The sequence below is a fragment of the Leuciscus leuciscus genome (genome assembly GCF_965113295.1).
Source record: "Leuciscus leuciscus genome assembly, chromosome: 15".
NCBI lineage: Eukaryota > Metazoa > Chordata > Actinopteri > Cypriniformes > Leuciscidae > Leuciscus > Leuciscus leuciscus.
In genome coordinates this window covers 13,856,955-13,876,898 of record NC_138739.1, presented here as the reverse complement: position 1 = coordinate 13,876,898, position 19,944 = coordinate 13,856,955, and the positions used below count along the sequence as shown (strand labels likewise).

The 19,944-nt window shown below is 36.5% G+C and overlaps 1 protein-coding gene across 3 annotated transcripts in view; it reads left to right on the top strand.

Annotated features, from left to right (window-relative positions):
* The first annotated feature begins 824 nt into the window (after positions 1–824).
* Positions 825–19,944, top strand: part of LOC309476059 (uncharacterized protein) — a 58,802-nt gene continuing 39,682 nt past the window's right edge. The window contains exons 1-4 of one of the 3 annotated variants that reach the window (XM_082139201.1): positions 825–1,351; positions 3,433–3,762; positions 4,316–4,663; positions 5,374–5,437. In XM_082139201.1, coding sequence (XP_081995327.1) covers positions 1,303–1,351; positions 3,433–3,762; positions 4,316–4,663; positions 5,374–5,437 — 791 coding nt within the window. In that variant the 5' untranslated portion in view covers positions 825–1,302. The remainder of the gene's footprint in view (positions 1,352–3,432; positions 3,763–4,315; positions 4,664–5,373; positions 5,438–19,944) is intronic. The other 2 variants (XM_082139205.1, XM_082139202.1) reach the window with 2 other exon arrangements.

Sequence of the window (19,944 nt, the reverse complement as noted above, 5' to 3'; positions counted from 1 at the left end):
CCAATTCTTAATGCATCTTTTTCTGGACTGACTATCAGTTTAGTTGACTTAACACACACTGCACCTCCTCCAACTCAAACACAATAGGCACCAAACCTGTTTGAGTCTGTCTACACTACACGTCAAAGTAAACACAATGCTGGTTCAATTGTCTATACATGATGATGTTTTTCCTCCATTATTGCACATTTCATCATAATGCTGCATTCGCTTGAATATGTTCATGACCCGTTTAATCTTTGAATCTCTAAATGCTGCTAATTGTCTTGCACGTCTGTAGTGTGGCTGGCACCATCTGGCACCGCCTGTTAAAGTACACACATCACAAAAGCCATCTGTGTGAACCGCTCTCAGTATTTTCAATGTTTACACTTTTGAGGTAGATAAACCAGAGTAAGAGAATAAAAAAATCTTCCCCTTTAAAAAAAAGGAAGGTTAAGGTACTGAATTAAGCCTGTACTGCTGATACTAGTAATGTTTCATCTTTATTATGATTTACTATCCTGAAGCTTTTCTGGTCCAACGTTTTTTTTTATATAGAACTATAATTTTTCGCTGCTTTTCACTAGATTAGCAGTTTTCATGTGCAATTCTGTATGCTTCTTTCATTCGTGCAGGCTTTTAATCAGAATATATTTTTGTAGATCTTCTGAGTTCAATGCAAAAGTTTTCAATGGGTCAGGGGAATATTATTGCTTCTGTGCTCTTGGTTGCTATAGCTACTATTGTCACAACCCTGCCACATATGCATTTTCAGTTGGCAGTTGATCTCTCTCTCTCTCTCTCTCTCTCTCTCTCTCTCTCTCTCTCAGATTACATGTGGGCAGTTGGTGTTTGTTTTGTGTCTCTCTCTCTCTCTGTGTATTTTTAAGATGTACTCATGTGGGCACATATGATGAATCGACTTGTAAAAAGGTCCTTCTTTCCCAGGTTGGCTGTCACTTGACCTTGAGGCCACTCCAACACCAGGAGTTTTTGTGTTCATTAGTTATTTAATCTTTCAATTTTGTTTGCTTCATTTGTGTATTGCTTTTTTTCTTCTTCATCTGTTCTGCCTTCCTGAGGGCTATAGGAATAAGCGATGGAAAACACCAATGCGATGAAAATAAATGTATCCGATAATTTTTTTTTCACAAGGAACACAGCGAAAAGCCCTTTGCATAAGGACAGGAGTGTTCACGTCATCGTCACTCTCATTGTGTTGAATCAATGAAAGAACTGCGTCTCCAGTGAAGAACTGAACAACAGAACGCTTTTATGAACAAGAATCTGCTTTCATTTTCCTAGGGGAAAGTTGTGGAAATGAAGTTTCACTTTATTTTGCTCGCAGTCTTGTTTTTACTCTACAATGGTAAGACATTTACTTGTTACAATCTTTCTTCCAGTGTTTTTGTGAATGTACTGGAGTGACGGAAGGATTCAGGTTATTGTTGAACAATTGTTGTTAGCTGTTAACTGATCGCTCTCCTGTTTTGCGTAGACAGAAAAATATCAATAATTAAAAAAATGAATAAATGAGAGATCGTTTTTTATAGATAACGTTTTTTTTTATTTACCACTGCAACAAATGTTTTCCAGCATCTAATGCATAATTTAACCCTTTCCAGCAGTTACTGAATGACTTTTGAAATCCATATTTTCACACGAATTACATCTGAGCGACTCATACATGACTATTACAAATGGTGAAGACATATACAGTACACTGATTCTCCAGAAGGAAACACAATTCATTAAAACTCAGGGGGTGTAAACTTTTGCACAGGATGATTGGGGTCAAATTGTTCTTATTATGTCTTCTGGAAAATATGTAAGTATTTTATTTTATTGTAATTTCCAATCCTCCTGGTCAAAGGTTTACACCCACTGGCTCTTAATGTGTAATTTTATTTATTTTTTGCCTTGAGCATCTGTGACTGTTTGCAGCTTTATATCATCCAGGCAGCAACACACACTATTAAGAATTAGGAATGTGATTTGTGGCCACATCCATATGGCTCCTGAATGGAGTGGGAGTTCGGGGACAGGCCTTCAGGAAAGCCATCAGATCAATGTCAGAGGTAGCACAGCGAAGCAGCAGGTGGATCTGGATAAAGAGGAAGGATCCTAACTGGACTGCAAAGAACAATAAGGAGGGGTAAAAGCAGAAGGGGGCTCACCTGGGACGCCAGGTGTTGCCGTTGAGCCCTCTGGAGGTGTCGTGGGCCTATCAACGAAACACCGGTGAAGGAGGCTGCCCACCTGAAGACCCTGATGACGTTTTTACCCCTCTCCCTACTTAAAATTAGGAAGTGCTGATTACAAGGGATATTAACATCAAGTCCTATGAGCTGAACTGATGTAATGGGTATTTTCAATATTAAATGTACAGAGAAATGCAGATTAAGGATGCTCAGGTCAAAGACCATACACACTTACCCAAAATGTGGTTGACACAGTAGAACTAACTAAATCATATGATTAGCAGATCATTTTTAAACTAATCATCAGAACTAATCACAGTGAAGAAGACTTGAGTGATATTGATTTTTACTCAATTGTAGGATTTAAATGTACATGTATCTTTTGTACTGGGAGACTCACTTGGTTGTTGTGGCCAGTGATCTCCCGGCCGTGAATAAAACTTCATTTCTACAAAGAGCAGCTTAGGAGTCGTGTCAGGTATATGCTGCGCAGCTGAGAAATAGATTCTACACTCAAAAGACAACAACAGAACATCTATGTGTGATTGAGGTAGTAATAGAAGTACTAAAGATTCTACGCTCAAAAGACAACAAAAGAACAGCTCAAGTGTGATTGAGGTAGTGATAGTAACTTCTTGACGGGACGCCGTCACCATACTTCAGGGAAGTATTGTATTAAGAAGTCAGATTTAGTTGGTTGTATTTGTATTAAATATTTCCACGACAGGAATCAAGCATATGTAAACTTTTGAACTGGATCTTTTGTGTAAATTCAGTTATTATTTTGTCTTGTGGTGTACATGTAAACAAACATCATATATGACTTGAACTCTAGTTACTCTCAAATTACTTTTGGTGCAAAAAAAACCATTTATTTTTCATGCAAGACAATTTTTTGTTTTGTTTTTGTATTTAATACAATTTCATTAGAAATATACGTGAATCATTCTAAATAAAATAAAAAAGTATATTGTTTGGCCCAAAACATATGAATCATACATTTAATCAAATGTCACCCAACACAAAATAATGCTGCCCCAGCAAGTTTTCAAACCCCTTTCCAACCCATATCAAACACACCAGAACAAGCTCAAGGTCTTAAGGGTCAGATTTATCAGGGTTGGAGTGAAACTCTGCAAGACTGTGGCTCTCCAGGACTGAATTTATCCAGATATATTTATTTAATCAAAATCTTAGAATATTCACAGCACTATTGTACATTTTTGTATGTCTTGTGTTTGTTCTTCAGGTGTGTCTGGTGTTGGTTCAGATGTAGTGCCCGTGTCAGTGATCAAGGGAGGTTCAGTCACTTTAAACACTGGTGTTCAAACAAACCAACAAGAAGTTATTAAATGGTATTTTAATGACACTCGTATCGCTCAAATCAGTGGAGATCTGAGTGAGATCTGTACAGATGTTCAGTGTGAAGATGGTGATGAGAGATTCAGAGGCAGACTGAAGCTGGATCATCAGACTGGATCTCTGACCATCATGAACATCACAGACTCTGGACTTTATGAACTGAAGATCATCAGCAGCAAAAGCAGCAGTGACAAGATCTTCAGTGTTTCTGTCACTGGTGAGTCATTTAATGAATGTTTAAATGCAGTTTATTTATGTTTAAAACACATTGTCAATGTGTTTATTGATTTTTTTACAGTGATATTCTGAGTTATTTTCTTTACCTGTATAATAATTCACACACAGTAGACAGATAATCTTTACAAACTTGCAGTACAAGTGCAGTTTATAAAACTCACTTTACATCATTAAATAGCTTAGTTAGATATAAAACTAAAGGCCCATTCTCACAAGAACAACAACTATAAACACCTATGATGATAAATACGGTATATTAGCGTTCACAGGAAGCTTCAGTTGAGTTCAAATGGAGATGTCAGCTATAATCATGCCATCTCTGACCAACTTCTATTATCTGTTTAAATGAGGATTTTATATCAAATAAGGATGTAAAATGAGTTTTAAAAGCACAAACTTTCTATTTCAGAATGAAAGATTGTGCTGAATCTATTTCAATCGCATTCATGATCACAGTTCTTTCATCTTGTAGAGGGTTTGTTGTTGTTTTCATCAGCAAAAGATCCTCCAGCATCTGTTGGTTTGTGTTTCAGGTGTTTCTGCTGCTGAACGAGATGAAGTGAAGAGAGAGTCAGTGAAGGAGGGAGACTCTTTTACTTTTGATCCTGGTGTACCGGTAATAAAAAACCCAAATGATGTGACGAAGTGGTATTTTAATGACATTCTCATCGCTGAAATCACTGGAGATCAGAGTAAGATCTGTACAGATGTTCAGTGTAAAGAGAGATTCAGAGACAGACTGAAGCTGGATCATCAGACTGGATCTCTGACCACCACAAACATCAGAAACACAGACTCTGGACTCTATAAACTACAGATCAACATCATCAACAGCAGCTTCAACATCACTAGCGTGAAGAGATTCAATCTTACTGTCATTGGTGAGTGTATAATTCAGTCATTAAATCCATTTTTCTTTGAGAAATTAAAATAACAGTTCAATATTTTAAATAAACGTAATAACTGTTGGGTAGTGACCTGTTTAAAAAAAGGAGCTTTGACTCAATAACACTTTGACTAACATTGCAATTATTCAATAGCACTTTTTTATTAACATGAAAAATGCATAATATCAAAATATTTACTCCTGTGAATGGTGTTTCCTGTTGATCTCAGTGCTTTCAAGCTGTTTTAACTGCTGTTGCTGAACAGATGGTGCCGTTTATCAGTTCATATGAAAAAAATGATTCATTGACTCATTGAATTTACTAAAAAAAAAAAAATTTTAATTGGTTTCACATAATTTATTTTAACTACATTTAAACTAAGTTCAACTTAATGCATTTGTTTAAATGTAGCTAAAATCAAGTGTGTGGAACCACTTACCATAAAAAAAAAAAAAGTAAATTAAATGAATCATTGAATTTACAAAAAAAAAAATTATGGTAAGTGGTTCCACACAATTGATTTTAGCTACATTTAAACAAATGCATTAAGTTGAACTTAGTTTAAATGTAGTTAAAATCAATTATGTGGAACCAATTAACATTTTTTTTTAGTAAATTCAACTAAGTCAATGAATCATACAGTATTGTTAAATACTTGATGTATTATCATTCACTCTGCAGTAATAATGACTGTTTCTCTGTAGATGTTCCAGGTTCAGGTCTGTCTTCAGGAGCTGTAGCAGGAATAGTTGTTGGTGTTCTGCTGGTGTTTGCTGCTGGTGTAACTGTTGCTGTGGTTTACCGTCGCCACAGGACCCATGCAGCAGTACCACAGAGAGTAAGTATTACATCTGCATTATCAAGATATTAGAGATTAACTTTGCAAAAATGCCTTTAAAAGAACAGTGGTATGAATATGTTTTATATTATTATAATTCTCTGTGTAGCATAAATGTACTCTGTGAAAATGTTTATTTTTTTAACAGTACAGAAGCAAATATTCACCAGTGAAACAGCAAAACAATCAAACACACCAATAACTCCCAAATAAACAAAGTGCACTTTTTCAGAGTGTCTTATTATAAAACAGCAATACAACAGTTTAAGCATTTTAGATGTGATATTGAAAGGTTTATATTACTGAAGTACAAAAGATGTGATGTGTGTTTTGACACAATATTTAGGACATTTAAACCTCTGTACAAACAACAGGAAAAGTATTTGTATGTTTGTTGTGTATCTGAAACATCAATCCTCCTCATCACTTTAACCTTCTGTGAATCTGTGTTTTCTTACAGGAGGATGGCATGTGATAACTCACCATGTGATCCTTTGAGGAGGATGAGCCATACTTCAGATTCAGGCTGAGGCTGTCAATCAAACAGTGCAACATCATTTATCCTTTTAATACTTTCATTGAAAGGGACACTGAAGAGAATTAGGAAAGAGTAAAGTTCCTAATGTATACCTCTTGGCCCCTATGCAATTTATACGCGGAAATTAGTTTCTACGTGTAAATAATACGCAGTTTTTGCGTGCGTATGATAAACACTTTATTGCGTGTAATACACACGCACCACACACCACTAATCCTACCCAAACGTAGAATAGATACGTACTCCACACCACCACTAAACCTAAACACGAGAAACACAATGTGTGCTATAGACAGATAGAGTATTTTAAGAATCCATTTTTCCGTTAACCACAGCCAGACCCTCTGTCTTCTCTGGAAGGCCGATGATCCTCAAATTATGACGTCGCTCTGTTTCCTGATCATATAATCGCTCGGTTTGGGAAGCGATCGTCTTCTGTATAGCTCGACTCTCAGTCCCAGTAGCCACATCTTCAAGAACTAGGATTCTTTGCTCCGCTTCTTTCACTCGGTTATTAGCACACTACACTTCTTTTGAAACATCCCGAATTTTCTCCAAAATCAGTTTTTGTTTAGCATCAATCATCCTTGCAATGTTAGCCATCAAAGATACCACAACTTCACTGGTAAACAGTTCCTAAACTTCCTACTAGTAAAGTAAAGAGGATCAGTAATTGTGTCACGATTCCAGTAGTCGGTACCAATACCAGTCAAAATCACCTATTACATATCAATTTAAATATGACATCCAAAATTGATTTGTTAGAATTTTTATTTTTATGATTTAAAGTCCCCTTGTGTTGAAAATCCAGCTTTTAATGTTGTTTATATGCCTATGTGGTGTTTTTAATATGCTTTAAGAAAATTCATAAGTCAACAGCATTGCTGAGTATTTTCTCCTTAAATCTACAGTGAACCAAAAACAGTCTGAAAAACACGGTTTGAAATCTCTGGTGTTTCTGACATCATGAACTACCTTGTAACCAATCAGATTCTCGAGAGATGCCAGGTTATAATATATTTTTCTGTTGATAGGAAAAATCGGATAGATTTAGCAAGATAGCGGGTGTATGATGTGTATTATGATGAACTATATGCCTTTCTTCACTGATGTTCTGAGTTGTTCAAAGCTTTTCTAAGGATACTGAGGCAGCGGCCTGACTCTGAGATGACGAACGGGAACATGGTTTGTGTAACATAAGCAACACATTATAAGCTGTTTGATAACATAGTCAAGCAAAAGACTAATCATATGTATTACTGTTATGTGCCCGACGTTGTAGAGAGTGATATCATTGTGCAGCGTTTACCTCAGTAATATGCACCTCATTATCATGGGTGGAGGTGGGGCTATTTGCATATGTTTTTTTTTTTTGCATTTACCTCAAAGCTGGCATTATGACCAATATATTCCATTCATTCCTAAGGGACAATATTTTCCTCCTCAACACGAGGACAGTATGCATTACTGATACAGGTGGTTTTACTGGTATTGTTGCTGTTCCTGGAAAATACTGGTGCTATTATTTATGGTTTAAACATTAACCCTTACTTCATCAGAAAACACTCTCCAGCAGCTACACTGAAACCACAACCAGCCTTAATAAGCTTTGAAATTCATTGATTTATTTAAAAGTTGTGTAAATGTATTTATTCTGATAAATGCCTATTTTAACGCATATGATACAGACTGTTAAAAGTTGTTACTCTGGCATTAAACCTGAAACATATGCCTACCTAATGTGACGTTTGTCTGGAGTGTTACAGCAATAGTAACACACAAATGTGTCTATACTTGATAAAAGAATGTAAATTATAGTAGGTCTTCATTTGGTAGAAATATAGACTTGTTCGTTGAAATGTGCAACGTTCATTTTTCCTATACCTGAAGTTGTGAAAAAAACGTGCATTTTATGAGGTGCTGATTAGTTTGTCTTTTTCAATTAGTCTTTTTTCCATTTCTTTTCTCTTTCAGTTCTATTGTGTTAAGATTGACTAGTGTGATTGTCTTGTAGAAAATTATCACTGTTTTGAGACGATTGCCTTCACTTAAATACTCTATTCAGTCTAGACGTTAGCTTTAGACTTACAGTTTTTCTTGCTTCTTGCCTTTGGCAGCATTCTTGTCCTCTTGTTCTTAATTTTGGATTTGTCTTTTTGTCTGGTGCTCACTGTAAATGTAAATAGCCACAATAGAGGATGTTTTTCTTTTTTCTTATTATATTTCATTCATAATGGCTGGACTCTGTATCTCTAAAATATTGTTATTTATAATATAATATAATTTTGAATAATTGCGTTATAAATTATTTAAACATGCTACTTTCACTAGCAACTTTATAATGGTTGTTGTTACGTCTAGTAATGTCATGATGGATGGACAGCTGAGTTTGTTTTGCTGTCTGTTCTCTCCCTCTCTATTGTATTTTCCTCTATGCTGCTGCTCTGCAGACTTTCTAGTTATCAACTACTCCATCCATTGGCTCCAGCAGGAAGAAGCCCTGCAATAAAAGCAGACATAGAATCACAGCAAGCAGAGACTTGGAGGTTTCTCATTATGTCCTGCCACAGACAGTTTGCCATCTGTTGCTGTGATGGGAGAAACGAAGCTTTTCACACTGTTTTGAATCGCCGCACGCTGGTGACCCCTGCTGGTCAGAACAGTGTTAATGCCAAGAAGTCCTCGCTGCAGCCTGTAGCACGATGACGTAGTTGGATGATCCAATACGTAATGGATGGGGAAGTTCGGATCATTTTGCTGACTCTCTTGTTCGATCTCGTTCATCAAAATGAATGAATCTTTTTACGAGTCATTTCGTTCATTTAAGGGGCTTTAAATGTTATACTTTTAACTGGCAAATTCCCCGAACACATCCACCTACGCAATCTTGATCATATTCTGAATTAAGAAATCAATATAATGCAGTCAAAAACAATTTACAGGGAACATAAATAATTACTTTACCTTCCGAGTCTTTTGTTCATTTGTCACGTTCATGAACATAATTCGCATGCGCTGGTCTTAAGTGAGATGAATGTGATGCTTTCCTAGTTTCTCTCTACATACATGCAAAATAGTTAATTTTACAACATTTTAAATCACATGATTTTAAACCTAAATGTGATGGATTTAATGCGTGTATACAGAACATTTTAAAATAAAGCCATTTTATTTTATTCAGGTCATATTTGCTGTTGAGTGAAAGCAAAAATGAGTCAAGTAATTGTCTCTGTAATTTTAATCATAGAGGTAGGCCTACAATAGCCTACAATACGGTCTGTAAACAACTTAAAATACCAGTAGGCTAACGTTACACATTCAAGGGAAAACGCAAAAATAATAACAGCATCAAGAAACTAAATCTTGTCAGAAAAAAAGTGCTTAATGATATTTTGCCTGGTAAGAGTTCCTTCTTTAATGGCTATACTAATTTTTCCACAGTGCTCTGTACATTAGGTCCCTTAAAATACGAAATCGTCCCGTATTAACAAGTAAGATGATGCGTCCCGACTCCCGTATCAAATCAATAAGGGACGGGATTTGTCCCGTATTTTTCATTAGGCCCACACATAGTTGAATAAAAACATAAGGATTTTACATGGATACTAATAGCAAATATAAAAATATCATTTTCACAATAAGTAGTAGAGAAGCTCATTGTATGATTGCATTTTAGCGTCTTTGTTTCTATAGCGACGGAGTTTTATGTACCGGTACTTAGGCCTACATCATGCCACGATGTACATACATAAAAAAAATAAAAATAACCACACCCCCTGAATTTAAGTTTAATATACAAACTGATCACAGCAGTCAGATCACGCAGTTGTCACTCAAGTGATCATTTATATTTAACTTTTTTAATTTTTTTTTATTTGTAGCCTACAGACCAAAACGCACCACCGCGCATGCGCGTCCAGTACGTATTGGACCATCCAACTACGTCATCGTGCTACAGGCTGCAGCGAGGGGTGTCTCGTTAATGCAGGGAAACTCAGTCCAAACATGTATAAAAATACACTTTTTACAAAACAATTTCAAATGTTTTATTGAAGGTGTAATCTGTTAAATGCAATTATCATCTAATACGGTTTAATATGAAGTGTCTTTATAATATTTTATTCAATTTTAGGGCTGTTTTAGTCGTTTAATGGAGAGCTTGGTTAATCAACAGTCAACATTTGTTTTATGTAGTTAACTCATAGCTGTCAACAATGAACATTGAAAATAAGGGAGATTTCCTGGAACCTATCCCCAAAATAAGGGAATTTTTTACACAATTCTCACCCACAAAAAAAAAAAAAAAAAACACTACTTCCGGTTTGGCGGAATAAGTCCCGCTTCTAAGTAAGAGAACGACTCGGAGAACGCCTGGCTGTGATCAGAGTCAATCAGCACTGCTTGAATGTTTTTGTAACTTGCAACTTGTAAAATTAGTCACATGAATGTATGTTTTCTCAAATTGCCAAATAGGTAGCCGTATGATAAGCAGACCATCTTTAAACATATTCATCCAGCCTGGAGCAACCTGAAATGTGCACTAATCATTAACTGTCTAAAGAGTTTATAAATTCACATATTTTTTTTGGCCAAATAGCCTCCAGCTAACGTATTTTGCAGTCTCAAGCGCGTGTCATGTTTCTATGGCAACCAGAGTTTCTGCAGTCACAGTGACACAATTGCTGAGTCCCAATTCGCATACTATCCGTCCTAAATAGTATGCGAAACTAGAATTAGTAGCCTACGTCCCAAATCGTAGTATGTTGAATGAGTGTTCCAAAGATACCCGGATGGTCTATTTCCGGTTAGAATTCGAAGTGCAGATCAATGCACAGATTGCACACTCTAACGGCTAATATTGCCCACAACCAGAGCCCGTCTACGGAGAGCCTGTCCACTCCCTATTAAGCCCTATTGTACCGAATTTTGGTTGTAGTACCACCAGAGTTCCACTGGGGGCGCTCGCCATGAGTGCAAAATGAATGGGAGTCAATGGGGCTAGACGGCTAAATTTGTCTCTTTCACCCGATTGCCGTTGAGAAATCTCAGATGTGATTGTAGATTTTGCAAGTTCAACATGGGTTTTAGGTCGAAAGTTGAATGAACGAGTACTTATGTCGTTTTGATTTCTTACAGGTTGAGTTGTTGTTGCCCATAACACGCTAGCATTCTGCTAATGACGTCAGCATTCTGACGTCATTGACATTTTGAAAGACTTTTTTAAATCAAATAAGTGACTCTAAAAAATCTAACACCCAGCAATGTGTAATTTCTTTGCATCTCCTTTCGAATACAACATTCAAATTACTAGACAAAAAATTATATCCTGAGAAAAGTGGATTTTGAGGGGTATATACCGCCATTGACCTCCATTCATTCTGCACTCGTCCTGTGAGCGCCCTCATATGGAATCAGAGTGGAACTGCAACCAGTTCAGAAGCCGGAAGTGTAGTGAGAGTGAAACTTCTCGCCATATTAGACATTCTCTGCCACAACCCATTGCGTGCGGGAGGGAGGAGCTTTGCGGTGATGATGGTGATGTTAACCTGGCAGTCGGATGCACCAACGGAGATGCGCCTCAAGCCGCCTTTCCACTGCGCACGACATTCGCATTCGATTGTCGCATTTTGCCCCCTGGTGTCAGTCGCACGGAACTTTGAAATTGGTCGTGATGCAACCGTTACCCTCCGCTGTTCACAATGGTAAAATTAATGATTTTAATGAATGTAATGCATGCATGAATATATCCACACAAAACAAATGACCCTCAATACATCTTATATAAAAAACTGTCGATTTTATAGAGCTAATCAATATAAATATTGATTTAATAATGATACAAATATTTTTTTCAGCCATAATTATTAATAACCGTCATTTTGCAGGAATAGCGTTTACATTAAAGTATTAAAATATTGGTAATTCTAGCTTCGCGCTCATAGTTTTGATTAGAATACATCACATCCGGTCGATCGGTCGCATACGGTCTAGCCGCAGAAGTTCAGATATTTCAACGCATCCGAAGCTCAAATCGGATCCGAAATTTCCGCATACGCATATGATCGGAACTCCCCGCAGCTCCCGTACGTCTCTCCATAGGAAATGAATGACTTCCGGTCCGACGGCTGTCGTTTGTCGTTTGCAGTGGAAAGCTAGGCGGCTTCAGTTTTTAAGTGTAAGAATTCAAATGTTTAACCCTAATAAAAGTTATATTTTATTGTCTCGTAATATTAATGGGTTTATGTTGTGCCAAACAAGTACCGTGTTTATCTTGTAGGGTCCGATGAAGATACTGAGCGCCTCATTGGGGTTATCAGGCTACAAAACAATAAATAAAAAGGTTCTAGTACAGTCATGCAAGTGTCTTTTTTATGTATTTATTTTGATGTTTCTGTCTGACTTATTTGTAGTAATACTGTGGCTGTACAAATGTTAACTTTATCAGTCCAACCAAAGAAACATGGTTAGGCCTACTACACTTTTACTATAGTAAAAGCATGGTTCATTTGCACACGAACGTCAGAACCAGCCGCCTCACAAACGACCTGCGTTTGGTTGATCTACGACGACGCCCTGCTTCACTCCTCAATTTGGTAAAACACATTGTAAATGTATTGTGGAAAAAAAGATGGGAATAGTAAATAAAATTATATTGGACATATAAGAATGAATGAAATGTAAAAACTTTTGTTAACAGTCGAGGTGTGTGCGTAACTAGGCAACCACGTTCAAGTTCACGTTGCATGGCGTCATCATCGAAGTATGTCCCAGAACGTGCATACTCTTTTGCTACACACTCAAAAGTATGTACTTTTTCCTCACAAATAAAGTAGGCCTACATACTTTTAGGTCGTAGTATAAGTAGGCGAATTGGGACTCAGCCAATGACTTTAGCATGTCTCTTTTACTTAAAGAGATGTGCGATGTGTTCTCCGAGTCCGATCGATCAACGCACATCACACTCATCTACTCTACTCCTTGAAGTTCACTTCCCGCTACTTTTTCCCTCTTCCTCCGGCGATATTTTTTTTCCCAGGATGGTAGGGGAAGGTACCGCCTTTTTCGCCTCTGATTGGCTAGAAGGGCTCTCCTCCGATTGGCTACACTAACGCGACCCCTAAACCTACGTCGGAGAACCCTTCTAAAAAAAAGAAGAAAAGAAAGTGAAACGTTTTGACAGAATATTTAATTAAACTCTCACTGGTTCTAACGTGTGAACTCAGCTCAACACTATAGCTTGCATTTGAATAAAGACATTGAACCAGGTACTGTAGTTGCACTTTGTTTGGAGTGTTTTTAGTTTTGCACCTTGATACTTCTTCCCTGCTATACCTCAGAGTCTATTATGGTCTTAGACCTTGCAATTAGCATTGATTAGTATGCTTTTTCCACCACTGAGATAATGTTATTTACCTTGCACTCATCCAGGAACGCATCAACCAGGAATATGGCATCTTCTGGGTCAAGGTGATTCATTTGTTCAGCTTGGTTGGTCAAGTTATTTTTCCACGCTTCCTTTTCCTCCTTGTTTACCTTTTCCTGCTTCTTTCCCCTCGTTTTTCTTTCTTTCTTTCTTTCTTTCTTTCTTTCTTTCTTTCTTTCTTTCTTTCTTTCTTTCTTTCTTTCTTTCTTTCTTTCTTTCTTCTTCGCGATTCGCATCGATTTCGCGCATTACCGCCACCTACTGTGAACTTGATCCAGATACTCTAACAACTACCCACTCCCCATCCTTCTTGAAGTCACCTGACTCAACCAAAATGTTTCAGTTTCACATTATTCTGGCGAGATCTGAAAAATATTCGCAACAACCAGCAAGCGAGTGATTATGTACATTCACTGAGTGAATATTGTGAAAATAAAATATATATTTCTCATTAGAAATGTAATCAAAACTTATTTTTATGCAGAAACTAACTCAAAATATGGCGATAGCATGTCCATAGCAACCAAAACGTTTCAGTTTCACATTATTCTGGCGAGATCTGAAAAATATTCGCAACAACGAGCAAGCGAGTGATTATGTACATTGACTGAGTGAATATTATGAAAATAAAATATATATTTCTCGCTAGAAATGTAATCAAAACTTATTTTTATGCAGAAACTAACTCAATAAGGCGATAGCAGCGTCCATAGCAACCAAAACATTTCAGTTTCACATTATTCTGGCGAGATCTGAAAAATATTCGCAACAACGAGCAAGCGAGTGATTATGTACATTGACTGAGTGAATATTATGAAAATAATATATATATATTTCTCGCTAGAAATGTAATCAAAACTTATTTTTATGCAGAATCTAACTCAAAATATTGATTTTTTCACTAAAAAGAAAAGAAATGTCCGCCATGTTTTTTTGTTCTCACAGCCGGAATCTTGAAAGTCACGTGACTCGGACGGAAAAAAAAAAGCAAAAAAAAAATGTAACAGTCATACAATTTAAGGGTCATTATTGTAACCCCTCTACGTTTTGCACTTTGGACCAACGTAGTCAGGGTACATTTTTACATGAGACTGGGTTGCTTTAATCACACAAACATGTTGAACATGTTGAGAAACTGAGGGAGAAAAGCAATAAATACACAATGATCATATAACACTGCTATTCAATAGTTTAGCTTGTTAAAGTTATTTTTTGTTTGTTTGTTTTATAAATTGATACTTTAATATTACAAGTAGAAATACACATTTGTACATTCTTGTACTCACTTTCCACTGAGGTGTTTTATTACAGGTGAGAATATGTCAACAGCTCCCCTTATATGCAAACAGTTATTTTACACATATAGTATTTGTAGTGGCTATTTGTCCATAAACTTAAACAAAACGAATAATATCAAACTTCTCAAATGGCCACTGAGGCTACGTCATGGGTTAGGCTTTACGCAGGTTGAGAGGTACCAAAGTAAACTAATGTCCATAACAAAATGAGTTTGAGGAGGTTTATTTACACATATAAGCAAGCTCACAGACATTTTCTGCTGCCTCTCTTACGCTGGTAAAAAACCATATGCCCTCGCAGCCTGAGGTCCCTCCCACCTTGACCTACTTATGTAAATTAACATAGCACCAAGTGACCAATAAACAACAATATAAGTAAATAAGCATAAATACAAAATAAAACAAATTAACTTTAGCAAGAAAATAAAGGAAATAAATTAGGCTATAACTTAACTTAAGCCTAAAATAAACAAAGTGAAAAATAGCTCCAACAGTATTTATTTAAATTATTTTTTTTGCTGTTGTTTATGATCTAACTAAAGACATTTTCTAGAAGTTTATTTAGTAGAATCTCACGTTGGTGAATGACTTACCACATGTTTGATTTATCCTGCATGCAAAACCAAAGACGTTGATATTATTATAATAATCCCAGGAAAGTCAAACTTTAAATATTGTGTGTAAATAAATGCAATGTTTTTAATTAAAGTAATTGAATTAATTTTGCGGTGGTGATCTTCATCAGGGGTTTAAGGTTTTGTAAAATGTGCAATGGTCTCTTGGTTGTATGAATGCAGTGTATGAATCAGGATGTGGTTTAGAAAGTTTTTGAAGATCGTCCATGAGACTCGTGTGTGTTTGTCTGAGAGTAGAAGTGTGAATCAATGATGTTCTTCTGCTGTTTGTTTGTGTGTTACATTTACCCAGCAATACAAACCCAGCGAGTAATCAACTGTAATTTTAAAAGCATTTATTTAATAGGCCTACAGTATACTACTTACATGATACTAGATGATGTTCTAGTATGTACAGCTAGTATATGCTTATTATATTATCATCCATTGTGAATATCTCACCATTTTCACTTGCTGAACGATAAACAGGTGAAAAAGATCCCCCAGACTTGCATTAAAGGAGGGACCTGAGCTATATAGAGACAGAAGATCACAGAAACTCGAGGTCAGCTCGTTTGACCGATAAACAAACACGGAAAGAATCCTAGTATTATTGTTCCAGATGTGAAGTCTTATTTTGAACACTAGATGGCGCTCTGTACAGGAGGAAGCACACACAACCCCTGCTGTTATGTTAGATTTAACTAAACAATGTTAGATTTAACTACACCATTATGTGGAGAAAATACCTACTTAAATTCATTACTATATATTTATAATATCATAGCAGTGTCAATTTGGAAGCTCTTAAATTGACTTTATTTTATTTATTTATTTTTGCTGCTGGCTGGAAGGTTTAAAATATCGTGATCAGTCACGTGACATTTGCACGATACCATTACAACAGTGAATCGTACATTCAATTTGTTTCCTAAAATGACTGAATTTATTCATTGGTTCCATTCTAGAATTGACAAAAACAATAAATGCCGTTTTGGCACTTGTAAATGTGACGTCACGTGAACCGATCATCTCTAGCTAATAGTAAATACACATGAACACTGTTGAAAGATACAGTACAACTTGAACAAAATGTATATTCCTCATAGATGATATCGACCAATCAGCTGTTTTTCATCCGCGGAAAGGGGTCAATAAAACAGCGGGAGAACAATTATGTCACATAACATTTACCTCAGGAAAGTCATTTAATGACCATAATATGGGCTAGCAGTTGGCTAGAAAAATACAGCTATAGAGAGTATTTTGCTAAATATGTGCAGTGTGCACTATGTTACATATTTATTATATTTTTACTTGACATGTTTTATTTTACTTTTACTAAAGTTGTTACTATAACAAAACAAAAAAAGCATTATATTTCATTTGAGTTAGTCTATTTTTAACTTTAAATAATACTACAGCTGACAGGGCTCTATATGTTTACAGCATTAGGTGAGGGTTTTTTTTTTCTTGAGAAAAATGAATGCCTATCTTGTGTACCTAATATTTATCCAAATGAGTCAATATTAAATCAAATCACAAGAATTTAATTTAATTGAAATCATGAAATTTGTGTCAAGCAATAATAAAAAAAAGTAGCTTGCCAGAAATTGTACCATGTAAACATTGTCACTAAACCTAATAAAATTTAGTTTAGTTACTAAAATGTTTTGACAATCACAATGCACTTATGACAATAACCCCCCACCATAAATCTCACTCCAAGCTAAACTCAAAAGTTGGCAACTATGATAACTACTGAAAGTAATGCATATCAAAGTACGAGTTGCTATATATGAGATCATGAATATATATGAGGGCTTGAGACGAAGAAGTCCATATTTAAAATTTTTGAATAATAAATTTTTTTTTTTTTTTGTACTCTGAATATTATATTACTTTATTTTTTTTTTTACTTGAAGATAGACAACAAAAGCTTCCCAATTCTAATGAGATAAGATTTTTTAGTATCAATCTTAAAAATAAAAAGTTAGAGTAATTTACATTTCTGGAATGTGGAAGAACAGTATTATGTCCAGTTAATGTGGAATAACAGTATAAGTCCAATTCATCATACCACTTTAAACCACTGGAGATTTGATTCCTTTATCTTAATTAACAGAACCTAAAGAAAAAATGAAGCATTTCTTTCTTTCAATTTCTTTTATTTTTTGCCAATGTAAATCACAGAACAAAAACGTGGACAATACGGTACGAACAATGAACAATATAGGCCTACTTATAGTATAGAAAATAAACGTCAGTACAAACAATAAACCGTACATACTTACAAAAAAAAAATACATACAAACAATAAACAGTAATAACGGTAAACAATACATATTTACAATACAGACATGCATCATCATCATTCCATGCTATGGTTCCATATGCTAGTTTACCATATACGTCTTCCTTTTTTTGGTTCTAAATCAAATCAAATAAACACCTATATATTCCTATTATACAACATAAGATAAGGCATACAAGATAAGCTACAACTACTTTTATGATTAATTTCACACAATATATCCCACCTTACCCTGCACATGACCTACACATACAGGCTACTCTTCACATTCTAATGTCCCATAAAATGCTTGGGCCTCTGCTGGCATGTAGGCTAGCATTTTCATGAGGTCACGGTGCTTCTCCTTCTTGACGGGCAGAGGGTCCTTGTAAGCACGAGCATACGTGGTGGAGAACAAGGGAGCTGGAGGTGGTTGATTCTTCCTCTGTTTGGTGATCAGCCAGGTCTTCCATCCCTCGTAGAGGCTGTGGCTCCCTTTTGTGTGGACACACCATGGATCAGCAGCTGAAATCATGATTCAACAAGAAATTCAATAAAGATTCTTCCTTCACGCACATATCCCCAACACTGTTAATCGCAGAAAACCAGTTTAGTTTTAGTCTAGTTCTTTAGTTCTTTAGTTTTTTACCTGTCACTTTTAACTAGGGTTGGGTATCGGTTGGGTTTTATCCGATACCAGTACCTACTCGGTATTTTTCAAACGGTTCCGGTGCTTAAACGGTTCTTAAACCGGTACTTAAGAAAACGAAACCGCACACACTTTATCAAAAAAAATAATACCTGTGTGTGTTTTCTGAAAAAGATTTTCTGATTTCTGATTAAATAAAAAAATTGTGCCGTTTAAAAGGCTACTGATGTAGCCAAAAACACTTAAGTTAAGATAAAATTTTTGTCTTCTCATATTATTTATATATATTATATATTAGGCTATATTATGTATTATATATTATAGACTTTTACAAAACAGAGAAATATCTGACACTGAGCAGAAATATTTAACACACATAGTATAGCCTCATATAAATATACTTGATATACTTCATACTTGATATGCAAGATTTGCAGTTGGCATTAAAATACTAGACTTACCCGAAGAGAAACACTGCAGCTGAACTTGAACTTTAGTCAAGAGTGTCAGAGGTTTTGGGTTCTAATCCGCCTTCGTAGTTTTTTGTTTGTTTGTTTGTTGTTGTTGTTTTTTTAAACCGATTATGCTCATCAGTGGTTGTATATCAAGCAGGGACACTTTGTGTGCATTAGGCTATATTTTTTTATTTCACCAGAACTCTCCGCGCACATACTCATCTGAGACGCGAGCGCACACACACACACACACACACACACACACAAACTCGCGCACATACTCATCTGAGACGCGAGCGCGCACACACACACACACACACACACACACACACACACAAACTCGCGCACATACTCATCTGAGACGCGAGCTCACACACACACACACACACGCACATACTCATCTGAGACGCGAGCACGCACACACAAACTCTCCGCGCACATACTCATATAGACGACGCCTCATAAATAGATCGATCTCTGCAACGTATTGAAGCGCGCGTGAAGAAAGTGCGGTGCGCGAGCCACAAGAATCCGCGCCACTGATCGCAGGCAACGAGCACTTTGATCATTTAAAAAAACACAGTTCAGCGCTAGATCGTCTCTTATTTAACAAACGAACTAAATGAATGCTCTGCTGGTTAACTGGAGATGTTTTGTTATTGGATCATTCGTGCCGCGAGATGTTTTATAGGGGGCGGTGAAAAAAGTCAGGCACCGAAATCAGGCACCGAAAGTTGCGTTCTTATTCGATCTCGATACTACCGTTTACGTCGGAACCGGTTCTCTATTGGAACCGGGTTTCGGTACCCAACCCTACTTTTAACCACATCATGGATGTGATTAGGAAGCCAGGTGGACGCTTTAATGTTGCATCAGGGAGCTGCCTGAAGTCCGCACATTTCATCTCAATTACTTTAAATGGATGCTGCTGCCTGGCTCCACGGATCATCTCGGCGACATCGCTGGGGGTGTGGAGTGTGGACACCTTACGCCTCATGTCCAGCGTGGCAAATGAACGGTCACAGGGAAGGAAGGAGTGACCAGACACCATGAACTTCTGCTCTATCTGACTGAAGTACCCTCTAGATACGAGCAGGGCCATGAGGTTTAGGACTCGCCAGTTGTTGTTCTACCCACAGCATCGGTCACTATAGATGATGAGCTTCC